At 37.5% G+C, this 24,450-nt stretch overlaps 1 protein-coding gene across 1 annotated transcript in view; it reads left to right on the top strand.

Annotated features, from left to right (window-relative positions):
* Positions 1-3,787: 3,787 nt before the first annotated feature.
* The window catches only part of LOC105388412 (ADAMTS-like protein 4), a 118,686-nt gene continuing 98,023 nt past the window's right edge, over positions 3,788-24,450 (top strand). Inside the window, exons 1-2 of the mRNA XM_048627883.1 lie at positions 3,788-4,037; positions 23,229-23,524. Of these exons, the coding sequence (XP_048483840.1) occupies positions 23,487-23,524 (38 nt within the window). The 5' untranslated portion in view covers positions 3,788-4,037; positions 23,229-23,486. The remainder of the gene's footprint in view (positions 4,038-23,228; positions 23,525-24,450) is intronic.

Here is a 24,450-nt window from a genome sequence, read left to right as displayed (position 1 = left end):
TTTTGAATTAATTCGGTTTAGAAGATTTGTAACTTTATTCATTGGTACAATGGTTGTGATTAAGTAACTTAAAAAAATTATTTGTATATTTTTAATCTAAGACAACAACGAATGAACCAATTTTACTGTGACGTCACAAAGCTAACATTACATACATTCATAGCTCATCAAGCGACGCTATTTTGGTCCGGGATAGGTACATTATGTTATGAGATGAAAAAAAATTTATAACTCAATTTAGCCATCAAAGAAAACAACGATTTCTAATAAGGTGAAGAGGTTTTTGGTATCAGTAGTGATAAATGATGGAGAAGTTGCTCAACACGGAAAGTGGTGGAAGTGAGAAATGAGATGAATGTATTCAAGAATGCGTTTTGTTCAATATTTTAATGGTAGGTATCAAATCTTAAAAATACTTAAAAGAAATCGGTTCACCCGTTTGGTAGATACATACATAGTTACATAGATACACAGACACGTTAAACTCATAACACCGATATTTTCCGTCTAGGGTTAAAAACTAAACCTTGCCTCGGGGACTAAATACATATGTATAAGCCCGTGTCATTCCTTGTCCCTCGGGTAACAATGTGCTATTTCTTGCTGTAGACTGGCCGAGAATACTACTAGCATTAAGTCCGCCTTTTGCGCCAATTAATTTTGTGTAAAAAAATTTAGTAATAATACACTCACGAGCCACGAAATAGTTCCATTCACAAAGTGACTCAAATTATTTTAATTTTTTTAATTTAGAATTTGGTCAAAATATTTGGTTTTTAGTTAGTAATATTCTTGCAGACGGCGTCATCAAGTGAGCTTTTTCCGTTTATTAGTAATTTGGTGCTATTGTAAATGGAATGTTTTATAATAAAAGTCTCTTCTCCTGTATCAACAGTTAGTTACCTGCCTTCACCGGTGAGCTTCGTGGGAATCCGTCACATTTCGGCACAGCAGGCCGCGATGTTCTATACTAACGATATACGAACAAACGAGAGCTGTCTTGCCATCGGCATATTTAATACAAAGAGATAGAGTCATCGCTCGCGCAGCAACGTTCCAAAATTTCGTTTTTCGACATATAGAGATACCCCTCAGGCAGCGATGCTCTCATGTTTCTCAGATCAAGTTCTTTGTATAGATTGGCAAGTTGCTTGGCGACCCTCCTTGCGGGGTGAAAGACGCGGAGGGGACGAGGTACCCAAGACGACAGCGGGTAGCGGGAGGGGTAGCGGTGGAGGGGAACGCGTGCACTGCATGTCATTGTTACGGCAGTCTCGGCCGCGCAGCCGAGGCGGCCACATGTCTTATATAGTCTGTCATAATTTGAGTGCGACCCACATGAGATCATTGATCCTGAGACCATTAGTCTTAGGATGAGTGTTGAGGCCTTTTTAATATTATCGTTATATTATTATTAGGTATCTATAATTCGTCAACAAAATAACGTTAAAAACAACAAATCGTATAATGTCTCAATATAGGGGCTTCTTGTAGAACAGCGTACCGGATCAGTCATGCTACGCGGCTAAAGGTTGGTACTGCGCAGTCAGATACGAAAAAGTAAACAACAAAGACGAAGAGACCATATGACAGTGCGTCAGTTGTCAGTTCTTGTAACTAGGAAAGCAACCAAAATGTATGTGATTTAATGAAAGTAATTAATGAGCAAAACACAGAGAAAAATTACAAAATTGATGAAATTTTGAAAGAAAATGGTCATATCGTGCTTCGCCTACCCCCATACCACCCGGAATTAAATCCTATTGAACTTGTGTGGCGGTACGTGAAAGGCGAGCTCGCAAGAACGTCGATTGACTCTAACTTAGATAAAGAGATAAAAGACTTAGAGTTGCTTTTCTCTAATTATTCGCCTGAAAAGTGGAGAAATTGTGACGACCATGTCATAAAAAATTAAGACGAATATTATAAATCTGATAGAGTATTTGACGATGTATTGGACAGGTATGTTATTGTTTATTTATAATTTAATGTAAATTAAACATAAAATATTAGGTATAGGTGTACACTGAACTAATATGACTGGCGTACTCTAGTACATTATACTTCAAAGTAGGTATAATGTTTTTTGGTTTTTGTCTTAGATTTATAATTGAAGTTAATGAAAACGATGATGAAGATAAGGATGAGGACGACGATGAACAAGTTCAAACAGAGAGTGAACATGAAAGTGACATGGAAATTGATTTATAAAATAAAACACTTTTACATAAATAAATTCAAATTGGTAGATATTCTGAAGGTAAACATCCAAATTTTAATGCTGTCAAACTATACATTTTAAGCTAAATATGACATTTACGGGAACACTCATAGAATAAAATTTTACTTACGTCAGAAATAGTTACAAGCTATCGCGAGATTAATCCGGGCACACTTTTCTACGTGTGTAGCATGACGTGCTACCTCGCCCCCGCCACTTCTTTCACCCCGCAAGGAGGGTCGCCAAGTAACTTGCCACATTATAGTCGCGACCAACACGAGGCGACTGTCAACAAACGTCAAATCATAATCAATTATTGTGGCGAAATTGTATCCAGTAATTTGAACACTTTCCTTGGACGACGGCAGTGTCGGGTGTCAAATGCGCATTTTATTTTTAAGCGGTTTGTGCGTGATCGTCGCAATACTAGCAATTAATTAATTGACGTCGTTGTTAAATTTTGGAATATCGGAGCAGGGAAATACATAATATAGATAGGCGCTCGATATAGCTATAAGTACTACGAAGTTGGTTACAATTCATGATAGGTAGTCACACACGCACGCACTCACGCCTTGTACTAATGTACTCCCTTGCGGGGTAGGCAGAGGTGCATTGCTGCACCCACTTTTCGCCAGAGTTATGATAGCCCCAATGGCAATGGCCATAATAGGAGGTGGGCCTATTGCCATTTTACGGGCACATCCAAGACCTGAGAACAAATATCTGTGTTTAAACAAATATCTGCCCCAGCCGGGAATCGAACCCGGGACCATCGGCTCAGTAGTCAGGGTCACTAACCACTACGCCATTCGGTCGTCTTGATGGGTAGTCATACTCAAATAGTTTTAATTATATGGTATCTAACTACAACAGACAGTAGGTATGTACTTATACATTATACCCTGACTTGACTACTTAAAAACATAAAACTACTAAATCTTATTTGTTGGAATCCAAATTGGTGCCAACTTTGACACCAAACCACTTGTGAACTATTTAATGAAACACATTTCAATACGGTTTTGTCCGTATCGCTGTTGGTTATAAAAAGTTTTATGAGGCCAAATGTTTGTTAGTTTGATTTCGCGGCTTTTAACAAAGCGACAAATCACATGACAGGCATTCGTCAACCAACACATAAATTGTCAGCCTGCGAACATTGCTACCAGAAATCCCTAAAGAAAAGAACTGCTGAATATTTAAGTATAATAGTTTATTTGTCTAGCAAAGCAGCTCTACTACTTATAAATTTCCATAACAGAAGCCTATGTTTATTATCACACGGCGCTGCTTGCAAAACATCGATTCGATACGGCACGAAGAGTCACAGAAATCATCTAATTTATACGAGAACAGGGTGCGACGTTGAGCGATGCGCGGGAAATGGTTAACGTCAGCAGCTGACACAGTTTCCAAATTTTCATTCACGAAAAATGGGCCGCAACGCCGAGGCGCCGCCGTTTCCTATCTATAGGCATTGTGCCGGCAATGCACGTGTACCGTAAAGTACGTAAACGCTAGTTAAATAGTGTTCGGTCGAGTGTAGTACGGTTCCAGTACAGTGTGACAGTCCGTGGCTGGTAGTGACGAAGCGCAGACGCTGCACTAGTGGACTCGCCGCCGCGCGCTCAGTCTAGAGTCCCGACTCCCGCCGGAAAAACTAACACAAACTTTTTGCTTCCGCAACCTCAATCGAATCTCAAATTCAAATTTGGAACTTTTTATTCTTTTGTTGCGCTCGCGTCTTCAACGGATTGTTTGGTTCGTGTGTATGCGATGTGTGAATGAATTTCAGTGACCTGTGATTTTTAAGGTTAGTATCAGTAGTACCTAGGTAGTAAGTAAGTACTTAAAAATATTTTCATGTTAGGTATTCTATAAATAACACAATACAATCATTGTATTGATTCGTGAGATTTGGTATGTTTACTCTTGTTGACACAGTAATGTTATCTTCATAATAGCTATAAAATTTGGATGTAATATATTTATTGCCTACCATAAATTTATACAACATTATGTAGGGCAAATAATAAAAGTACAAGCTAAGGTTAGCTCTACAAGGCGGCACCCGGTAGATTATTTACAAAAATCAATAACTTTGAATTTAATTTTACCGCCAGTTTTTACTTCAATTCAAATAATGATTAAAAACGTATTTAATTTAAATACTTAAGCAAGTAAGTGGTTAAGTACATAATTAGAAAACTACTAATTACTGATTTACACATGAATATGAAAACTTTACCTAAATACTGAAGTTTTTTTTAATTGTTAGCAATCCTATCGAAGAAACCATAAGCTCATCCTATGACAGCCCTGGGAACTTTAAAGTACTTAATAAAAAAACTAAATACCTAGGTAGTCTCAGCACCGGAAATTTGTGACCTAATGCCAGCTTATACCTAATTAATTTTAATCTAGCCTTTATCGATGCTATTTTCGTAAAGACTATGTTTTAACTACGATCGTCTTTGATTTATAACCAGGTACAAAGGCACGGAGCACATACTTAAATCTTTCGTAAAAATCCCTGATCGATATTATACAGGGTGTCCCGTAAACAGTGGACGTACGGGATTACGTAAATTAAGTTTTTCATTTAAGGAATTAAGTAAAGCATAAATAAAAAAAATACTTAAAACAATTTTCAGCCGTTGCAACTGTAACTCATAGAAAACATTTTAAAAAAACGCTGGTTTACTCTAAACTCTTAAAATTAGTACCTTGCCAGTTAGAGAGGGGTCATGTATCTTTGCACGAGACTGTACTAATTTTAATAACAATAAACCACTAACCAGTAGCAATTTGCTCCTATCGCTAAATGATCGAATAACTACCAACCTATCATCAATCATTTTCGTGTTTCGATTCGATTTTTTGCATCGATCCATTTGGCAATTTTATTGATTTCAATCGGCATCAATGAGTTTATGATTACTGGGGAACCACAGGCTTTTTAGGGTTCCTTCACCTCCGAGAGGAAATCTTATTTCGGTTTAGTTGCTAGTTGCTTACAACGATATATCGCTACCGTTTTTTAGTAATATAAGCAGTCTAATCTAATATTACTCAAATACATTTGATATATTTTTTATGACAATATAATAGAAAATGGAGAAGATTTTCACAGTGGATAAAACAGCCAGTTTAGACCCAAAATTCATATCTTAAGAAATAAGAGGTCTAAAGTTTTATAATAAACGATTTGAAAAATATATTTCGAGCTTTCATTAAGTTTAAAAGCACTGGAAACGACCTACCTAACCTAGCTTTTTACTGACTTACATCGCTTTTCTCACCGTCGTATCTTTATGTTTTAATCCCAGGGGTTTTAATAATAAATTCGTTAAAGTTGATTTTTGAAGTAACGCGCATAGAACTTTAGAATTTTTTTTCCATTGACCTTTAAAAGGCGTCGCGACAGACGAGGGGTTATGCATTTTACCTTACATAAAATGTACTTGAAATTATCTTAGAACTTTTTGCATGCTGAACAATAAACGGTCAATCATTATTTTATTACATCATCGTTATCTGTATTATCATTCATCAATATTTAGCTTCCGTTTCGATGATTGACAGCTTTTATATCATTCGATTTATAATTTTAGCATGACTTTTTATTGTAAGTACTTTTACTCAATGTCGTACCTACCATTCAATAACTTTAACAAAAATCGTTTAATACCTACTGAGCAACCCACATACTTAAATAATATTCTCAAAAATATCACCATCAGCCAATAATCATCCACTGCTGGACATAGGCATCTCCCAAGGAGCGCCACAACACTCGGTCCTCGGCCTTCCTCATCCAACCGCTACCCGCCACACGCCTAAGGTCGTCAGTCCAAAAATATAGAGTCTAAAACAGCATACATACCAATTGAGAACCTCTTCTTATTTCAATGTCAGTTAAAAAGGGATAAAAATATAGCATTCAAATATGGCAAGTTTTCAATAAGGAACCTATCAAGGCTCACGCTGGGGATAATTGACCATCAGACAGGCAGCGCGGACCTAGGCCGCCTAAGTACTCCGCACATGGCCTAGTTCTAGTGAATCAATACATTTGCATGATTCTCGTAACGGGGTTTTCAAAGTCTCATGTGAAAATGAAATGTAATAAATACATAATTTTAATAATTAAGTACTTATAGGTAGTAAAATAGACAGCAGTTTCGACTTAACATACAAAATGTAGATAAAAATTGACAATGGCTGTGGTAATTCATCATCGGGTCCACATAGCAATATCCCCTTAATATTTCTTTTTGGGTGGACTAATTTGATATAATTGTATTAATATGATTATTTCATTATGCAATTCAAGATATTATAAATTAGTTTTAAAAACAACAAAGTAAAGATTCCCCGAATTTATAGAACTTTTTGACACTTTTAAAATAGGTTCAAAATTGACATTGTGATATACGAATTTTAACTTTTTAACTGACGTAAAGAGTCGAAACTAGTGTAAGTCAAAGTCGATTCTAACACACACACACACACACACTCACGCCTTGTACTAATGTACTCCCTTGCGGGGTAGGCAGAGGTGCATTGCTGCACCCACTTTTCTCCAGAGTGTTATGTTAGTCCCAATGTAATAGGGGGCGGGCCTATTGACATTTTACGGGCACATCCAAGACCCGAGAACAAATATCGATTCAAACCTTGTTGTAAATTTACAAAACGGTCTATGAATTTAAGGGATTCAATTTGGTGACTTATTTTCATATAGCTGTTCCCGCGCGCTTCGCTTCGCCTTAAAAAGTTTTTCCGAGGGAATTCCGGGATAAAAGTAGCCTATGTTCTTTCCCAGGGTCTAGACCGTATGTATACTAAATTACATTCAAATCCGTTCAGTAGTTTTGGCGTGAAAGAGTAACAGACAGACAGACAGACACAGTTACTTTCGCATTTATAATATTAGTTAGGATAGCAGAAAGGTCTCTACACTCTCCAACCTGTGACTGAGAGGCATATCCTTGCTTAAATCATGCTGGTGAGGCGAGCCAAGCTGAGACCGTAAATAAATAATGTGATGGAGTGTGAATGCCCCCATCCAAAGGTTGTCTGGAAGAGATAACTGTAAGGAATAATAAGGCTACCTTTACTTTTTTTCTTGTAAGTACACTATTTTGTATTCCATCATCTTTGATGCACAGAAAGAGTATTGCAAATTAAGATTTACACACCACTTATTTAAAGCCCCAATACTATCTTAAAATACTCACACAAAATATAAGATCCATAAATACTAATTTTGACAACTTTCAGACTCTCCTTGAAAGAACATCTTTAGACTGCGATATTATAGTCTTAAACGAATGTTGGCTCCCCTGTGCGACTAATGCTAATATCCCGACCCTTCCGAATTATAAATCTTTAAGTACCACGAAGCATATTAATCAAAGTGACGGAGTTGTGGTTTATATTAAATCCAATCTCTCATTCACAGTAGAAGAGCCAGACTTACAAAACTCTGCATCTGGCCTCTTAATTAAATTAGATACTAATATCTCCATATTCTGCATCTATAGATCCCCAAGTAATAACAACATTAATACGTTTTTGAATTCATTCAATTCTATACTATCCTCTCTTTCATCATCGAAAACAGTCATAGTAACAGGTGATATAAATATAGACATAACACCTTCCTCACTCGACACCCGCTCGCATGAATACCTTAACAGCATAGCATTTCATGGCTTCCTTCCAGCCCACCAATTGCCAACAAGAAACAATAGTTGTCTAGACCACACTCTTCTCAGGACTAAATGTTCTTCTGAAACTTTCATCTTTCCTTCTACTATCACTGATCATACCTCAACAATGATTTGCCTTGAAACAAAAACATCTCGTCACAATGCAATTAGGAAACTTCAAAAAATTGACTACGAAGCATTAGACCTTGACATAAAAAACCTTGACTTGCAACCAATTTTAAAAAATTCAGATCCCGAAAATGCTACAAATTGCCTTATAGTAAATCTCACTAATATTATTGAAAAAAAACACAACCGTAAAAATCCTACCTAAGAGAAATAGAATACTTAAACCGTGGATCACTCCAGGGCTGCTAAAATGCATGCGAAATAGAGATCACTTGCACAAAAAACTAAAACAGTCTCCAGATGATGAAATACTAAAAGTCACCTATACCAGATACAGAAACTTTTGTACAAAAATCTTAAAAAAGATAAAAAGGCAACATGATGCATTTGAAATTAAAAAAGCGGGTAAAAATAGTAAACTTTTATGGGAAACAATAAAAAAATCCACTAACTCCACCAAAGAACAACATTCACCTACTCATCTACTATCTTCTTCTTTAACAGCAATACAATCATGTAACAGCGTTAACAGTTTCTTTGCCAATATTGGTAAAGAACTTGCTGAAAAAATTCAATCACCCTCCGCTATATCTAACAGTATCCAATCAACCGCTACCACTACTTCTTCTTTCGCCCTTCTAGACACAGATAATGACGAAGTTGAATCCGCCATTAAATCTATCAGACATAACGCTGCTACAGGCTGGGATTGTATCTCAGCCACCATCCTAAAAAGATATAGTAAAACTCTGACGCCTATTTTATGCCACATATTTAATCTATGCTTCCACACTGGTGTTTTTCCCAATTCTTTCAAAAAGGCAATCATTCATCCTATTTTCAAGGGTGGTGATCCGAAAGCAGTTACAAACTACAGACCAATTGCAGTACTTACAGCCATGTCCAAAATTTTAGAACGAATTCTCAACAATAGACTAGTAAATTATCTGGAATCAAACAACTTATTATCTAAACAACAATACGGATTTCGAAAACATAGATCCACTACTGATGCTACACTGGCTTTAATAAACGAATTAGTTCATCACCTCAACAACCGTAAAAAGACTCTTACCATATTCTTAGACCTTGCCAAAGGCTAGGCAAGGTCTAAGAATATGGTAAGAGTCTTTTTACGGTTGTTGAGGACCTTGCCAAAGGCTAGGCAAGGTCTAAGAATATGGTAAGAGTCTTTTTACGGTTGTTGAGGTGATGAACTAATTCGTTTATTAAAGCCAGTGTAGCATCAGTAGTGGATCTATGTTTTCGAAATCCGTATTGTTGTTTAGATAATAAGTTGTTTGATTCCAGATAATTTACTAGTCTATTGTTGAGAATTCGTTCTAAAATTTTGGACATGGCTGTAAGTACTGCAATTGGTCTGTAGTTTGTAACTGCTTTCGGATCACCACCCTTGAAAATAGGATGAATGATTGCCTTTTTGAAAGAATTGGGAAAAACACCAGTGTGGAAGCATAGATTAAATATGTGGCATAAAATAGGCGTCAGAGTTTTACTATATCTTTTTAGGATGGTGGCTGAGATACAATCCCAGCCTGTAGCAGCGTTATGTCTGATAGATTTAATGGCGGATTCAACTTCGTCATTATCTGTGTCTAGAAGGGCGAAAGAAGAAGTAGTGGTAGCGGTTGATTGGATACTGTTAGATATAGCGGAGGGTGATTGAATTTTTTCAGCAAGTTCTTTACCAATATTGGCAAAGAAACTGTTAACGCCGTTACATGATTGTATTGCTGTTAAAGAAGAAGATAGTAGATGAGTAGGTGAATGTTGTTCTTTGGTGGAGTTAGTGGATTTTTTTATTGTTTCCCATAAAAGTTTACTATTTTTACCCGCTTTTTTAATTTCAAATGCATCATGTTGCCTTTTTATCTTTTTTAAGATTTTTGTACAAAAGTTTCTGTATCTGGTATAGGTGACTTTTAGTATTTCATCATCTGGAGACTGTTTTAGTTTTTTGTGCAAGTGATCTCTATTTCGCATGCATTTTAGCAGCCCTGGAGTGATCCACGGTTTAAGTATTCTATTTCTCTTAGGTAGGATTTTTACGGTTGTGTTTTTTTTCAATAATATTAGTGAGATTTACTATAAGGCAATTTGTAGCATTTTCGGGATCTGAATTTTTTAAAATTGGTTGCAAGTCAAGGTTTTTTATGTCAAGGTCTAATGCTTCGTAGTCAATTTTTTGAAGTTTCCTAATTGCATTGTGACGAGATGTTTTTGTTTCAAGGCAAATCATTGTTGAGGTATGATCAGTGATAGTAGAAGGAAAGATGAAAGTTTCAGAAGAACATTTAGTCCTGAGAAGAGTGTGGTCTAGACAACTATTGTTTCTTGTTGGCAATTGGTGGGCTGGAAGGAAGCCATGAAATGCTATGCTGTTAAGGTATTCATGCGAGCGGGTGTCGAGTGAGGAAGGTGTTATGTCTATATTTATATCACCTGTTACTATGACTGTTTTCGATGATGAAAGAGAGGATAGTATAGAATTGAATGAATTCAAAAACGTATTAATGTTGTTATTACTTGGGGATCTATAGATGCAGAATATGGAGATATTAGTATCTAATTTAATTAAGAGGCCAGATGCAGAGTTTTGTAAGTCTGGCTCTTCTACTGTGAATGAGAGATTGGATTTAATATGTCTATAACCTGAATAGCATAGAAACTAAACATACTGTAACTAATCTACTCCTAAAATTAAATTATGATGAAACGGAAAGTTTCATTGATAACTTTATTGAACTCTCTCTCTCTCAGCCTTCTGTAGTCCACTGTTGGACATAGGCCTCTCCTAACGATCGCCACCCCAAACGGTCACCCGCCATCTGCATCCAGCGGCTTCCCGCTACCTTCCGCAGATCATCAGACCAACGGGTTGGGGGGCGACCGACACGCCGTTTGCCGACACGGGGTCTCCACTCCAGAACCTTTCTACTCCAGCGGTCGTCGGCTCTGCGGGCTACGTGGCCAGCCCATTGCCACTTCAGCGTGCTAATCCTTTTGGCTATGTCGGTAACTTTAGTTCTCCTGCGGATTTCTTCATTACGAATCCTATCTCGCAGGGACACGCCTAACATAGCCCTTTCCATAGCACGCTGAGCAACTCTGAGCTTGTGGATAAGCCCTTTGGTGAAGCACCACGTCTCGGCTCCGTAAGTCATCACTGGCAACACGCACTGATTGAAAACTTTTGTTTTCAGACACTGAGGTATGTTTTCAGTGAAGATGTGTCGTAATTTCCCGAACGCTGCCCATCCGAGTTGGATTCTACGAGCTACCTCTTTATCGAAGTTGGATTTACCTAATCGGATCACTTGTCCTAGGTAGGGATACTGATCGACAACTTTGATGGTGACACCTCCTACAGTTACGGGCGATGATGAAACATGTTCGTTCGACATGACCTTTGTCTTGTCCATGTTCATTTTCAGCCCAACTTGTTTAGAGGCATCATTGAGGTCTGTGAGCATTTCGCCTAACTCCTCCAGCGTTTCCGCCATAATCACTATGTCATCAGCAAATCGTAGATGAGAGATATATTCGCCATTGACGTTAATGCCCAGTCTTTTCCACTCTACAAGCTTAAAAACATCTTCCAGTGCACAGGTGAACAGTTTCGGAGAAATAACATCTCCCTGTCTCACGCCCCTTTGCAACTGGATCGGTTTTGTGCTATGTTCGTGTAATCGAACTGACATTGTGGCAGCATTGTACATACATCTCAACACCTCGATATAGCGATAGTCTATATGGCACCGCTGAAGGGATTGAAGCATCGCCCAGAGCTCAATAGAATCAAAGGCTTTCTCATAGTCCACAAACGCTAGACATAAAGGTAGATTATACTCCTCGGTCTTCTGTATAACCTGCCGAAGCGTGTGTATATGATCTATGGTACTATAGCCTTTTCGGAACCCGGCTTGTTCGGGTGGCTGGAAGTCGTCGAGTCTTTGCTCGAGACGATTCGTAATAACCCTCGAAAACAGCTTGTACACATGGCTCAGAAGTGCAATGGGTCTATAATTCTTCAATAGGGCTTTGTTGCCTTTCTTGAAGAACAAAGTCACTACACTTCTGCTCCATGCCTCCGGGCTTGTGCCTTCGAGTATGACGGAATTAAACAGCCTCCGAAGTGCTATTAAAATCGGTCTACCGCCGGCTTTCAGAAGTTCTGTCGTTATTCCATCATCTCCCGGAGCTTTGTTGTTTTTTAGCTGTTTGAGAGCTATACTAATCTCGTCTAGACTGACGTCCGGAATATCTTCGGTATAGTGTCGGGTGAGTGGCGCTCGGCTGTCGTGAGCACCGCTGGTAATAGGGTTTTGTGTTGTGGTGTATAACTGTCCGTAGAATCTCTCAATTTCTCCCAGAATTTCGGGCACTGATGAAACGGTGTTGCCAGTGTCGGTCTTCAGTTGGGTCAACAGAGTCTGCCGAACAGGTCGATCTCTAGCAAAGACTTTGGAGCCCTTGTTTTGCTCTATTGCGTCTTGAATGCGCTTGCAATTGTAGCGTCTCATATCGCAACGTCTTGCTTTGGCGATCTGTCTGTTTAGACGTCTGTATTCGACCATATCAACTGAAGACTGCAACCTCATTTCTCTCCGTTCTCTTATGAGACTCAGAGTCCCATCTGAGAGTTTTTGAGGTCCTCGGTTGGTTCGGGACGAAAAATATTTCGATCCTACCTCTCGGACAGTTTCCACAAACCTATTATTTAAATCGTCAACTGTAACGCAATTCTCTAAACATATCAGGCGGTCGCAAAGCTCAGACTGAAAGCTTTCGGGATCCTGGATTTGAGCAGGAGTAGGACGGAGCGTGGACTTCATTAGACGGGAGCGTTCTATTTTGCAGTTTATATTCAAAGTGCCTCTTACGAGTCGGTGATCGCTGCCGGTCTTAACCCTACTGATCACTGAGACATCATTGAATATGTGCTTCTTATCCGTCAATATGAAGTCGATCTCGTTTTTAGTCTTCCCATCGGGGCTAATCCACGTCCACTTCCTTTGTGGCTTCTTCTTGTAGAAGGAGTTCATCATATAGAGGCCCTCCTTCTCCAAGAAGTCAGCCAGCATTTGCCCACGATGGTTCCGGACTCCAAATCCATGTGACCCCACTTTCGTCTCGCCGCCTTCTTGTTTTCCGAGTTTCGCGTTAAAGTCTCCCATCACCACCGTGAAATGAGTAGTGAGCTTACGCAGGGCAGACGATACGTCTTCATACGCAAGTTCGACCTCATCATCGGTGTGCTTAGATGTGGGTGCGTAAACCTGTATGACCTTCATTGAGTATCGTTTAGATATTCTCAGGATGAGGTACGCAACCCGTGTCGACACACTTCCGATTTCAACGATGTTGTTGACGAGGGACTTGTTGACGATGAACCCGACACCCCCTTGGGACAGTTGGTCGCCCTCCCGGTGGTACAGCAAGTTTCCGGACTGGAGAATTTCCGTATCCTCTCCCTCTCGTCGGACTTCGGATAACCCTATAATGTCCCATTTTAACTTGCTGATTTCCTCTTCCAGCTCCTCTATCTTCACGTCTTCCCTCAGTGTCCGTGCGTTATATGTTGCCAGGTGCAAGGGTCGGTTGGGCTGGTAGCCGACTCTCTGCCGGAGATTCTTCGCACCCCCTGCCCCGCCGTTACCGTGACCGCTACCGGAGTCCGGGATAGCGGGGCTGCCGGGGACTGGGGGCCGGGGCTTTGTTTTTTCCATCAGGAGGTGTATTTGCCATAATCACCGCGCTTGGCAGGCGTGTTGGTGATTCTCCTTTTTTACGGCGGGAGATCGCCGCCTCTGCTAGGAGAGGAGGTCGGGTCGATTTACCGCCGCCCGACATTCGGCGTTGTCACTCGTTAGCACCACCCAGGGGACACGTGTAGGGTAACTAGGGTTTGTACCTACGGACGTGAGCGACAAGCCCCCCTTTATTGAACTGTAATTTATAAATTATATTAATTATGTATATCGAATTTAGCTGTAAATCATACTCTCACAAATACACACACACACACACACACACACACACACACACACACACACACACACACACACACACACACACACATCTACTCACACGCGCATTACTGCATTTTTTTTTTAAATACTTATCTTTTAACTAAAATTCTGATTTGTTTAACTTTTTATTTTTATTTTATTTTTTGTTAAACTAAGTTAAAGTAGTTAATTGGAAATGTAATAGTTTTTTTGTACCTACTTTACCGGTAGTCCTTACTACAGGTTTTAAAAAAAACCTATTTAGGACACCACTGACCCCATATACAAATAACATGTACTTACGCTCTAGTGCCTACTTTAAGAATACTGTAAACATATTCAGAAATAAATAAATAATTTATTTATTTATTTAAAGTAAAATTATAGTAAGAAAACGTTAATGCACCTTTAAATAGTAACATTCGGCATGTAGGTACTTACCTATATTTCTATGTCGACATACAAAAGTCAAATAATTTGTACCTATACAATGTGCTTATTTATTTTCGGATGTGTTTGCTTCGGTTATTAATCCACTGGCCAATATACCATGGGCACATGTACGTGGAGTCAACATCCACACATGACTCTAGCGAGAGTAAACATGTTACTGACAGTAATCCATGTAAAGTGTCTGCGTAAAGAGAAAATATTTATAAAAATGAAATACTCTTCATTGCACACATACAGAAACGGTTTAACAAACATAGAACAGGAAATAAATACCTAGTACAATCGGCGTCCTTATTACTAAAAAGAAATCTCTTCCAGACAATCATGTATTCGTTAGGAAAAAAAAAGAAAATGGAAAGCTAATTTGTTAAAAGATTTGTTGCATTTATTAGCGTTCGTATATGTAATGTAAACTCTCTCTTTTAAAATAACGTATTGATTGCCAGAAGTTTATGACATTGCAGTAGGTAATGAACCGCAAAAATTACGAGAAATTTATTTGACTGTATGATGTACCGGTGGCTGACTCTCGATTTTTGTACATTTAAATATACCTAGGTATATTTTTTTACCTAACATTGACCTTGACCACAAATAAACAGAATTTGGCAGAGTATGTTTTAATCCTCGATGTTACATTAAAATGCTATTTATGATAGTTATGCAGAGAACATGTTATAAAATAACGCACCTTTAATAAAAAAAAAAGTAATAAGTTGCTGTACTGCTTGTAATATTTCCCCCCTGAGTCTGTGAGTAGTGTGACACGGTTTAGGATAGTATCGATAACGCTATCGGGGGACAGTGCAGTACGCACGTAATAAAATGTTAGGCAATCCATTATGATGTCTGGTTAAATACTGTGGGAATACTGTTGTACAGTACGAACGTAGTAAAGAAGTAAGTATTGTATTTGTATTTCTAGCTAAAAGTATTGATCGTATAAACTTGTATATTTAATCCTAATCCTAATCCTAACTTTAAGATTATAAATGCGAAAGTAACTGTGTCTGTCTGTCTGTCTGTTACTCTTTCACGCCAAAACAACAGAACGGATGTGAATGAAATTTGGTATACATATGGTCTAGACCTTGAAAAAGAACATGGCTACTTTTTATCCCGGAATTCCCCCGGGAAACTTTTTAAGGCGAAGCGAAACTCGCGGGAATAGCTAGTTCCTAATATAACATACTAAACTACTGACTAGAACAGTGACAGAGATCTAAATACCCTACAACGCGGCGAAAACTCCTAATATATCCCAAGTGTCTGTTACTGACACGCTAAACAGAAGATGGCCTTTTTGTTTATAATTCTATTTATTTGTCAACCATACCTTTGAAGCACAAACACGCTAAGAAAAATAAATCACACAAAACGGGTCCGCCAAGGAAAGAAACTGCCAACCCGTTCCCATAGCAAAAACCCTGCTTCTATGAAAGAGCCAACAGCTTGATGGCTTTATTAAATGTATTATTTTACGGGGACTTCTCTTAATTATCTGTTTTTTTTCTCAGACAGACCAATTACTGTCACCGCCTTCGCTACTGTTAGTCTTCAGTGTAGTTGTTAAACGAAATAGGATCTTAGGTCCGGGTAGAAAGAGTTACATGGGCTCTTACGGATCGAGTTTATTTCCGATTGTCGATCAATGGGCGACCCCACACGAGGTAACCAGTACATTCAGGTAATTTTATGGAAACATCAAGTAAACGCTTTCGAAACATTTTTTTTGAACTGTCGTTTTTTTTTTTACATTTTGTTCTTTCATTCATGAGCTACTGACAGAGTAGTGAATGGATTTGTGAAATTGTGTGGGAACTTTTACGCTACCTTTAAGTATATTTCGATAACTTTTTATTGGCTTCTAAATATTTTTTTAATTAATTTAAAGAGGAAAAAAGTAATTCGGATTATGGATAGGAATCCTAATGCTAATCTATTTCAGCTAAATCAAAACAAAAACGTCAGTTATAATTTATAATCAATATTATGAAACTTTTCGTATCGGCAATACCTTTACTTGTACCTAAATCTATTCTAAGATGTGTCGATCGAACTAATCTTTCTAGTCGTGTGGTCAGTTTCACTGCTAATGGTTCGCCCGTACTCCAGGCATCACTTTACCTGAAGTTCCGAAACCGACCTTATTGCCCTCGTAAAAAGACCGAAACGGAGACATCGTTAACTCTATCCCCGCCTGTCCGTTTTATATCAAGCTAAAAATATATACGTCGAGCTAATATAGGGATTGGGTTTATTGTGGTTTCTGGTTTTTTAATTGAGAATTTCCTCTACATATTATATCATTTTATTCGACGATTAATACAGATAACAAAAAATTGCCACTTTCTAAAAAGTAAAAAAATCTTATTAACTAATCAAATTAAGTAATAATAATTTAATTACACACATTAGTATAATAACCCTGAAAAATAATAGACCGAGAAACTATGTTAAAAGTCTAGACATATCAATTTATTCTGTCTTAAAAAACAAAGTTTATGATACTTAATAATTAAATTCACGCATTTTAGATCAAAGGACCGTGTATAATCAGCTACTGTGCCGCGTCTTAAAACTATTAGCTAATGCCGGTGCTGAGACGAAATGTAATTGGTCGCGTTAATATCAAGTTCATTTTTTATATAAAAAAACAAACATTTCACATCCAAGATCCGAAACAAATATCTGCTTATACACAAATTCTGCCCGACTGGGACTCGAACCTGGGACACTCGGCAGACAAAGTTACTAACCAATGCACCATCCGGTACCATTCATATTTTTTTAAATTTTTATAAACTGTCAAATTTTATGCACCGTCCCTTATCATTTTTAAGTGTGATAAATTCTAACTCATTCATAATATTTCGCAAGACACAGTCATTAGAAACACCCATCTAATACAATTTACAAAGATAAAACATAATTAGGTTATCTTAGCAGCGGAGAGAACTGTTAAGATACGCTTCCCATGTAACGCAAGTTTTGAACAAATAAGTGTCGCTTGACTGTGGTTAGACAGATTGTTGGGTAATTCATTTTTACTCTAACTAAAAGTAAATACCTATTTTCAAATAAAAATAATGGCTTCCTCTACAGTGTGGTGTTTTGTTCGGACCCGAAAAACTTTATAGGTGGATTCTACGAATAATTTCAGCGAGAGAAATCCACCCTTAAAGATTGTCGGGTCCGAAAAACAACATACTGTACCCGTATCACGAAAATTCGAGCTAACGAATAGAATCGAATGCGAGTGCGACTATTGTCAACTTGACAGCACTTTGGAACACTTTTTACCTTTCGAATGAGTTTCGAAAAGAATGACCACAGAGTACATAATATTATTCTGACAATGACCTATGGAATGATAGCTGTCAAACTTTCGCAAATCTATACACCGCCATTTTGTTGTTGACAGATTGACAGCACTTTCGAATAGACTATCGAATAGAATGTGCTGCGTTTTTTCCGGATCGCTCTACTGTATATTCAAACCTACGATATATCCATCGAGAGCAAGTCTAGCTTATTCGATCGATAACCACAGATTTCTACTAATGCACTATGACTGGATGTGTGCTGTTAGTATGGTTTGTCAGAATATTATCATACTAACTTCATACTAATATTGTAAAGCTAAACTATTTGTGAGCTATTATGACTTATTGCTTTAGGTTAGGTACATTTTGTCACGGGTTTTTGGATAAGTCTGAAATCGATGCAAAGTCACGCGGAAGAGCTAGTCCTCTCAGATTAACAAAACACGAACAACACTTACGAACTAGATGGAGTTCTCCTGTACTTCCTGTGGGTTGACTGGGAGAAATGCTAAAAGCATTAAGTTCATTGAACACTTATTTATATCATCACGACCCATCACGTCCCCACAGCTGGGGCACGGGTCTCCTTCCAATAAAGGAAGGGTTTAGGCCTAGTCCACCACGCTGGCCTAGTGCGGGTTGGTGGACCCCAACACAGACAAGCTTGTGTTGAGAGAGTTGTCGGGTAAGTGGGCAACCCGACTGTCAGATATTTTCAAGCTGCCCGAAGGCCTCTGACTAGGCTTAACGACTGCTGCCGAAGCAGCAACCGCGACCCACGGCTTAACGTGCCGTCCGAAGCACGGAAGCGTCCAGAAAAGAACCACTTGAAATCGGTCACCCATCCAATGGCTGACCGTGACAGTTGTTGCTTAACCTCAGTGATCAGCTACGATCACTGAGGCCCGCTCGACTACGGACGCTTCCTTATTTTATTTATATATTTGTACAATATTAAATAAATATCGTCGGATGCGAAGCTCACTCAGAAAAGCTAGTCCTAGATAAAATAGCGTGTGCGCAGTTTACGTAATCCAACTGTGTAATCGGTCAATGACTCGAGCTAATGTGACGCTGATTCATCACGCATCGTGCATTATGTTGCTTTTCAACCATATGTTTGATAAGCAAGATTGCTTTCCTAAATTGTCTTTTAATTTTACTACACTTGCCTTGAATAAGTAATAGCTTTTTTGAATGATAAAATAAATAAGCAACTACCTAAGTTAATAAAACATACAAGCAGCTCATCAAAAAAAATGTTTAACGACCCCCCTTATTCATAAAAAAGTTACTGAACGGATTAACTATTGAACTGTTCTGTCCCTCTCTGACAGAGAACAATTTGTTCTTTGACAGAGAGTGATAAAACAGTTCAATAGCTAATCCGTCCAGTAAGTAACTTTTTTATGAATAAGGGGGTAAGTTTGTTAATAGTTTTAAACCGTTATGGCCATCTCTTATGTGCTTATGTGCTTGATAAGCAAGAGTTCCTTCCAAGTTTTTCTTTTATTTTCGCTACATATACCTACCTATAAAACCAGTTTTCCCCTAACTGTATGACTGCTCCAGGTAAGTATTCTTAAAATCTAGTTTTTTTAAATAAAAAGTAGCAATTTAATTTTGATTTACGCCCGAAACTTGGCTGTTTTGTTTTGAGTTTAGGGTTATTGCATTATCATTTGATTACTTACTGATAAATCATGTACTTACATAAGGATGGTTCAGGAAGAGCTGAGTCTCCAATGTTCTGTTATAAATAAGCTAAGTTACTGAATTAAATATTTTGTATTATTTGTCAAGTTGCTTCTTATGCCAAAATATATTGTATGTAAGTAGGTTAATTAAGCTGATTGTATAAGATCACCACGGGTAAAATGTTAATATTGCAAAATCACACCTGTTTAAATATAAAAATAGAGTAACAGTCTACCAATTTCCGCCACTTACGTGACACGTCACTTGCCTCACTCTAGTTCATTGTTTGGAGGGTTACTTCAGCTTACAGAAAATTAACTAACGATAGATGTCATGTATAATTGATGCAGCGGCTCCGAAACTTCGTATTTCGAAAGCTAAAGCTCCGTTTCGTTTATCTATAATGTTTCTAAATACCTGACCGACCATCATCTCGGAACAGGTACGAGGTACGCCCTTGACACATGATAATTTTTTTGGTTCAATCAATAATCAAGTTTGTTACTTTAAAAAATGCAATAAATAAATACTTTTACATAAGTAATTAATTGCCAAGGATAGCACAACTTAGACAATAAATCGTTCATACCACACTGCTCGCTCGCTGTACCAACAAGAGACATTTGAAAATACTTTATGTACATAATTATTATGAAATACAATCATCCGCTTTATTATTTGTTCTTCCATGACCGTATTAAATTTAACATCTATAGAAACGATGTCACATAACGCAGTTGTCTAACGCGCTACAGAAACAACTTTATAAAGAAACTCCCGAACACTTGCCCAAACAACTTGAGTCTTGAACTAATTATGAAGTGAAGTAAGTATTCGAACGATGTGTTTTGTTTTACCTAGAGCTAGGAGTATTACAATATTTTGTAGTGATTTGAAATTGCATTTTTTTTAAATTTCTGCCTTCAAAAAATAACAATGGACAAATTAAAAAAAACTATAATTTGATAACCATATCTAATTAAGTGTTGTTCCCGTTTCAACCTTATTCTTAGTCTGAAATAATTCCCCAACTCGGTTGCTAGAGTAATTTAAATACCTGTGTTTTATTACATGACAACTATTTAAATAATGGTCTCCGATGAATCCACTCGAGAGAGCCACGTTCAGGAGCTTCACACCCCCCCCCCCCCTCAGAATAGAATAGAATAAAATAAAATATAAGTATGAGATAGAATAGTGGTCACCGGTGAAGGTTTCTGGCACAGGGGCGCCTCAAACTGATCTAAATAGTACAAAGCTGACCGCAAGTAATATTAGTTGTTAATCGTACAAAGCTATCGAATGACAAACACATTCGGTTTTTATACCATTGATACAGATATCTTTGACCCTGATATATCGTGAGAGATGTAAATATCAATTACGAGAATGTTTTTTTAATTAAATATGTATGTTTTGTATACCTCTACCTACTGAAACAAATAGTAGACTTAATACAGGTTATTTTTGAATATTAGGTATAGTAGGTATTTTAGATAAATACAATTAACCGTTTGACGGTAGTATAAGCTGCCACCAAATGACTCCTAAATGGAAAAGTCCTAAGATGTTAACTTAATGCCGCAGTCTGCCACATTGAAATACATTTAACAGCGAATCAGAATATAACCGCCTAAAACGTAAATAGTTTGATCAAATTCGAAATATACTGCGCTACCACAAAAAAACTATAAACACTTCGGGCGATCGGAATATGTGGCCGTCGTTTAGCAAATCCCTTCCAGTTAAAAGGCGACAAGTTTAAAAATAGAACGCCTTCCATAGACCTATTAGGCGTAGGTGTCGCCTGCCAGTCGCGATGTCCCGACGGAAGGCCCGGGCCACCGACAACGGTAATTGCCTTGAGAAGCCGCCGCCTTACCGGGCTATTTCGATCTGCTGCCGCTACACGGGTTCGTTATCTACGTAGATAAATGTCAGTATATCGCGATTCGCCATAAATATGGCGCTGTGATTGGATTAAATGAGTTTATCGACGTCGATAACGAACCCGTGTAACGGTAGCTGGTGTTTTAACCCTTTAATTGGTAGACGAGTTCAATAATATTTTAATTGGTCTTGGATTTTAAGTTAATAATAGCTTATAGTTCAACGTATGCTGGCCATGTTTGGACCACTACTGGTAAAAGTGTTAAAGGAATTCCTTATTAATGATCCCCAGAGGACCCCTTAAAAATGCCACAGTTCTCATTACTTAGTTTTATAAGTACTTACTCCTTATTCATACTATTGAAATCAATTATTTATTTATGGATTGAATTGAAGCGTTTTATGAAAGCGAGCACTTAAATCAATAAATCAAGGTTTCCATACTAGTTGTACCGGTAAATTTCGTCAGTCAGGTATCAGGATAGTGTGGGAATACAGGAACTGCCAAAGATTAAATATCTATCGCAGACACGACACGCGTAAAAGAGCATGATTGAATTACTGTTCCTTTTTTACGATGATTAGAAGTGGACAGTCAGATCAACGGCATTGGCCACGGTTTACGACCAAACACAAGTGTAAAACTATCCAAAGTGTTATTTTAATAGATTTAAATGATACCGCTGATTTCCGAGAAGCTATTGAAAGTTATTAAATACACCTAATATACTTAATATAAGCACTAAATATTGAATATGATGAGTTAGTAGTACTTATAATCATTTAACCTACTCGTATCTCCATAATTATATTTTATAAATTAAACATTTATAATATAGGTTCTCGTAAGTATATTGAACAACATTATTATCAAAAGCAATGTTTGTTTCCGATAATAAAAACTATATTTAAAAAAAATTGTCATTGTTTGTTACCTATTTTAAATTTTCAACATCTTAATCTTAGGCCTTCTCAAAGTGGTGCACGATTTATCGAGAGAGTTATTTGTTTTACGTCAAAAATTGATCGATCATAGCGCACATTGATCTTTTATTTTTAGAAGTTAATTCACGTTCAAGCGCCGGCGCAGAGGGGTCTCTCTAGCCTACGAAAAACGAAGTATCAGAGCGCTGCTGCACTAACCACGACTCTTTTTTTTAGTGGCATGGATTCTAGTCCTTATAGCCAATACAAAAACCCAATGGATGTGAATTCCACCATATGCAATAACTAGCTGTTATATTATGCATAATATGAAGTGTTAACTAGTTTAAGACAGTTTTGTACCATTTATGACATCTTCCGTCCCCTCAGAAGAATGCAGCTCATAAAAAACACAGGCCGGATGCCATCTATTGGACGATTTTGGAACTTTTAAACGTCAAAAGAAAATCTCCCATATCGTTCGTTTCGTTTATTGTCGAGCTAGAGTAACCCTCGTGACTCCCATACATTCTATCTCGGCAAGCTGTAAACCACGTAATGTAATGTAAAATTGATTAGATAATTGGATTATGACGTTAGATACTTGACGGATCTTGTACCAACAACCTATGTTTAACTTGACCATAAAATTATTCATTCTGGAGAATTTATCACGTTGGATTTTATACTCAATTGAAATGTATCTTCGGAACCCAATTTTCACGATATCTTTCCCACAATAACATCCATACACTATCCGCTTTTTGAAATCATATAAATAAATATTGGTACTTTGAGTTATAAATCTCTAAGTTAAAAACTGTCTCTTTTCCAGGTACCCTTCAATCAGAGCTGTCCATCACAGACCAAAATGGATGAAGACGGTGTAACATGAAGACAAAAATGATCCCTTTGCTCCTAGCCAGTAGCAGTTGCCAAATACAAAACAGACTCGTTACTGTCATAGTACAATCAACTCCGAGGGAACTTACAATCAGTTGTTCGCTGTTCAGTGCTAAACTATTACCATGAATCAAATGTTTGTTTGAGAAAAGTTTTTTTGTGAGTGAACTACGTGAGTGATATAATCGAAATGATGTACCGGACTTTGCTGTTGCATTTTGCTATCGTGTAAGTACTTAATCTTATTTTTATTTTATTTTATTGTAAGTAGGTATTCTGAAAACTTACAGCTATCTTAAACTAGTTAACATTTATATGATGCATCTAAGAGCATTTAAATTAAATCAATAAATAATTTATAATCTTACCTTACTACACTCGCGAACAATGAAAAAGTTCCACCTGTTATTGCCACTCCATAATAGGTATGTCACTGAAACGTTTTCATGCTTGTGAGTGTATTGTATTCTAGTACCTACCTACACACATTCGTTTTTGATGGTAGAAGATTCAGCTTCAGAGGGTAATAGCTTTAATTTGCAGATTGCATAGTCAATAGCATTCTTTGTAGGTAGCTAATAGGTAATGTTGATTACAAACAAACTATTAATCTTCAATAAAACAAGCTTGTTTATCATGGCAGTAAAATCATGATGTTTGAATTATTAAAGGCACCCAAATCTAGAGCTACACTTTAACTTCTATAATTGTAATTTACGACCACGTAGAATCAAATGAGGTATCAAAGACAACAAACATTAGCGCTCTCGGTTATTGTCTTGAAGATTTATTTGAAAGCTTCACGTTTATTAGGATTTAATATTTATGCACTTCAGTTCCGATCGTAAATGATGTTTACGATACCCATAACTTTTATTTGATATAACTAACTGTACTGTTACAGGGACATATTAACGGTTAACATGATACCCTGCATGTTTTATAACTAGCAACTGAATGCCGTGAATGCCCTGTAGTGACTGTGATATATATACCCATATTACTATTTATATTTTGATGAATTAATTTTAACAGTACCTTAGCTTACACCTTATTTATAAATCTAGAGCTTATTACGTTTATCGCTCTATTGGGTACAATACTGTTTCCGTACTTATGTCAATGAAAGAGTTACAGCTTCTTAGTAAAAAAAA

The sequence above is a fragment of the Plutella xylostella genome, chromosome 19 (genome assembly GCF_932276165.1).
Source record: "Plutella xylostella chromosome 19, ilPluXylo3.1, whole genome shotgun sequence".
NCBI lineage: Eukaryota > Metazoa > Arthropoda > Insecta > Lepidoptera > Plutellidae > Plutella > Plutella xylostella.
Note: the sequence above shows the minus strand (reverse complement) of the source record. Positions and strands in the feature narration are given on the sequence as shown.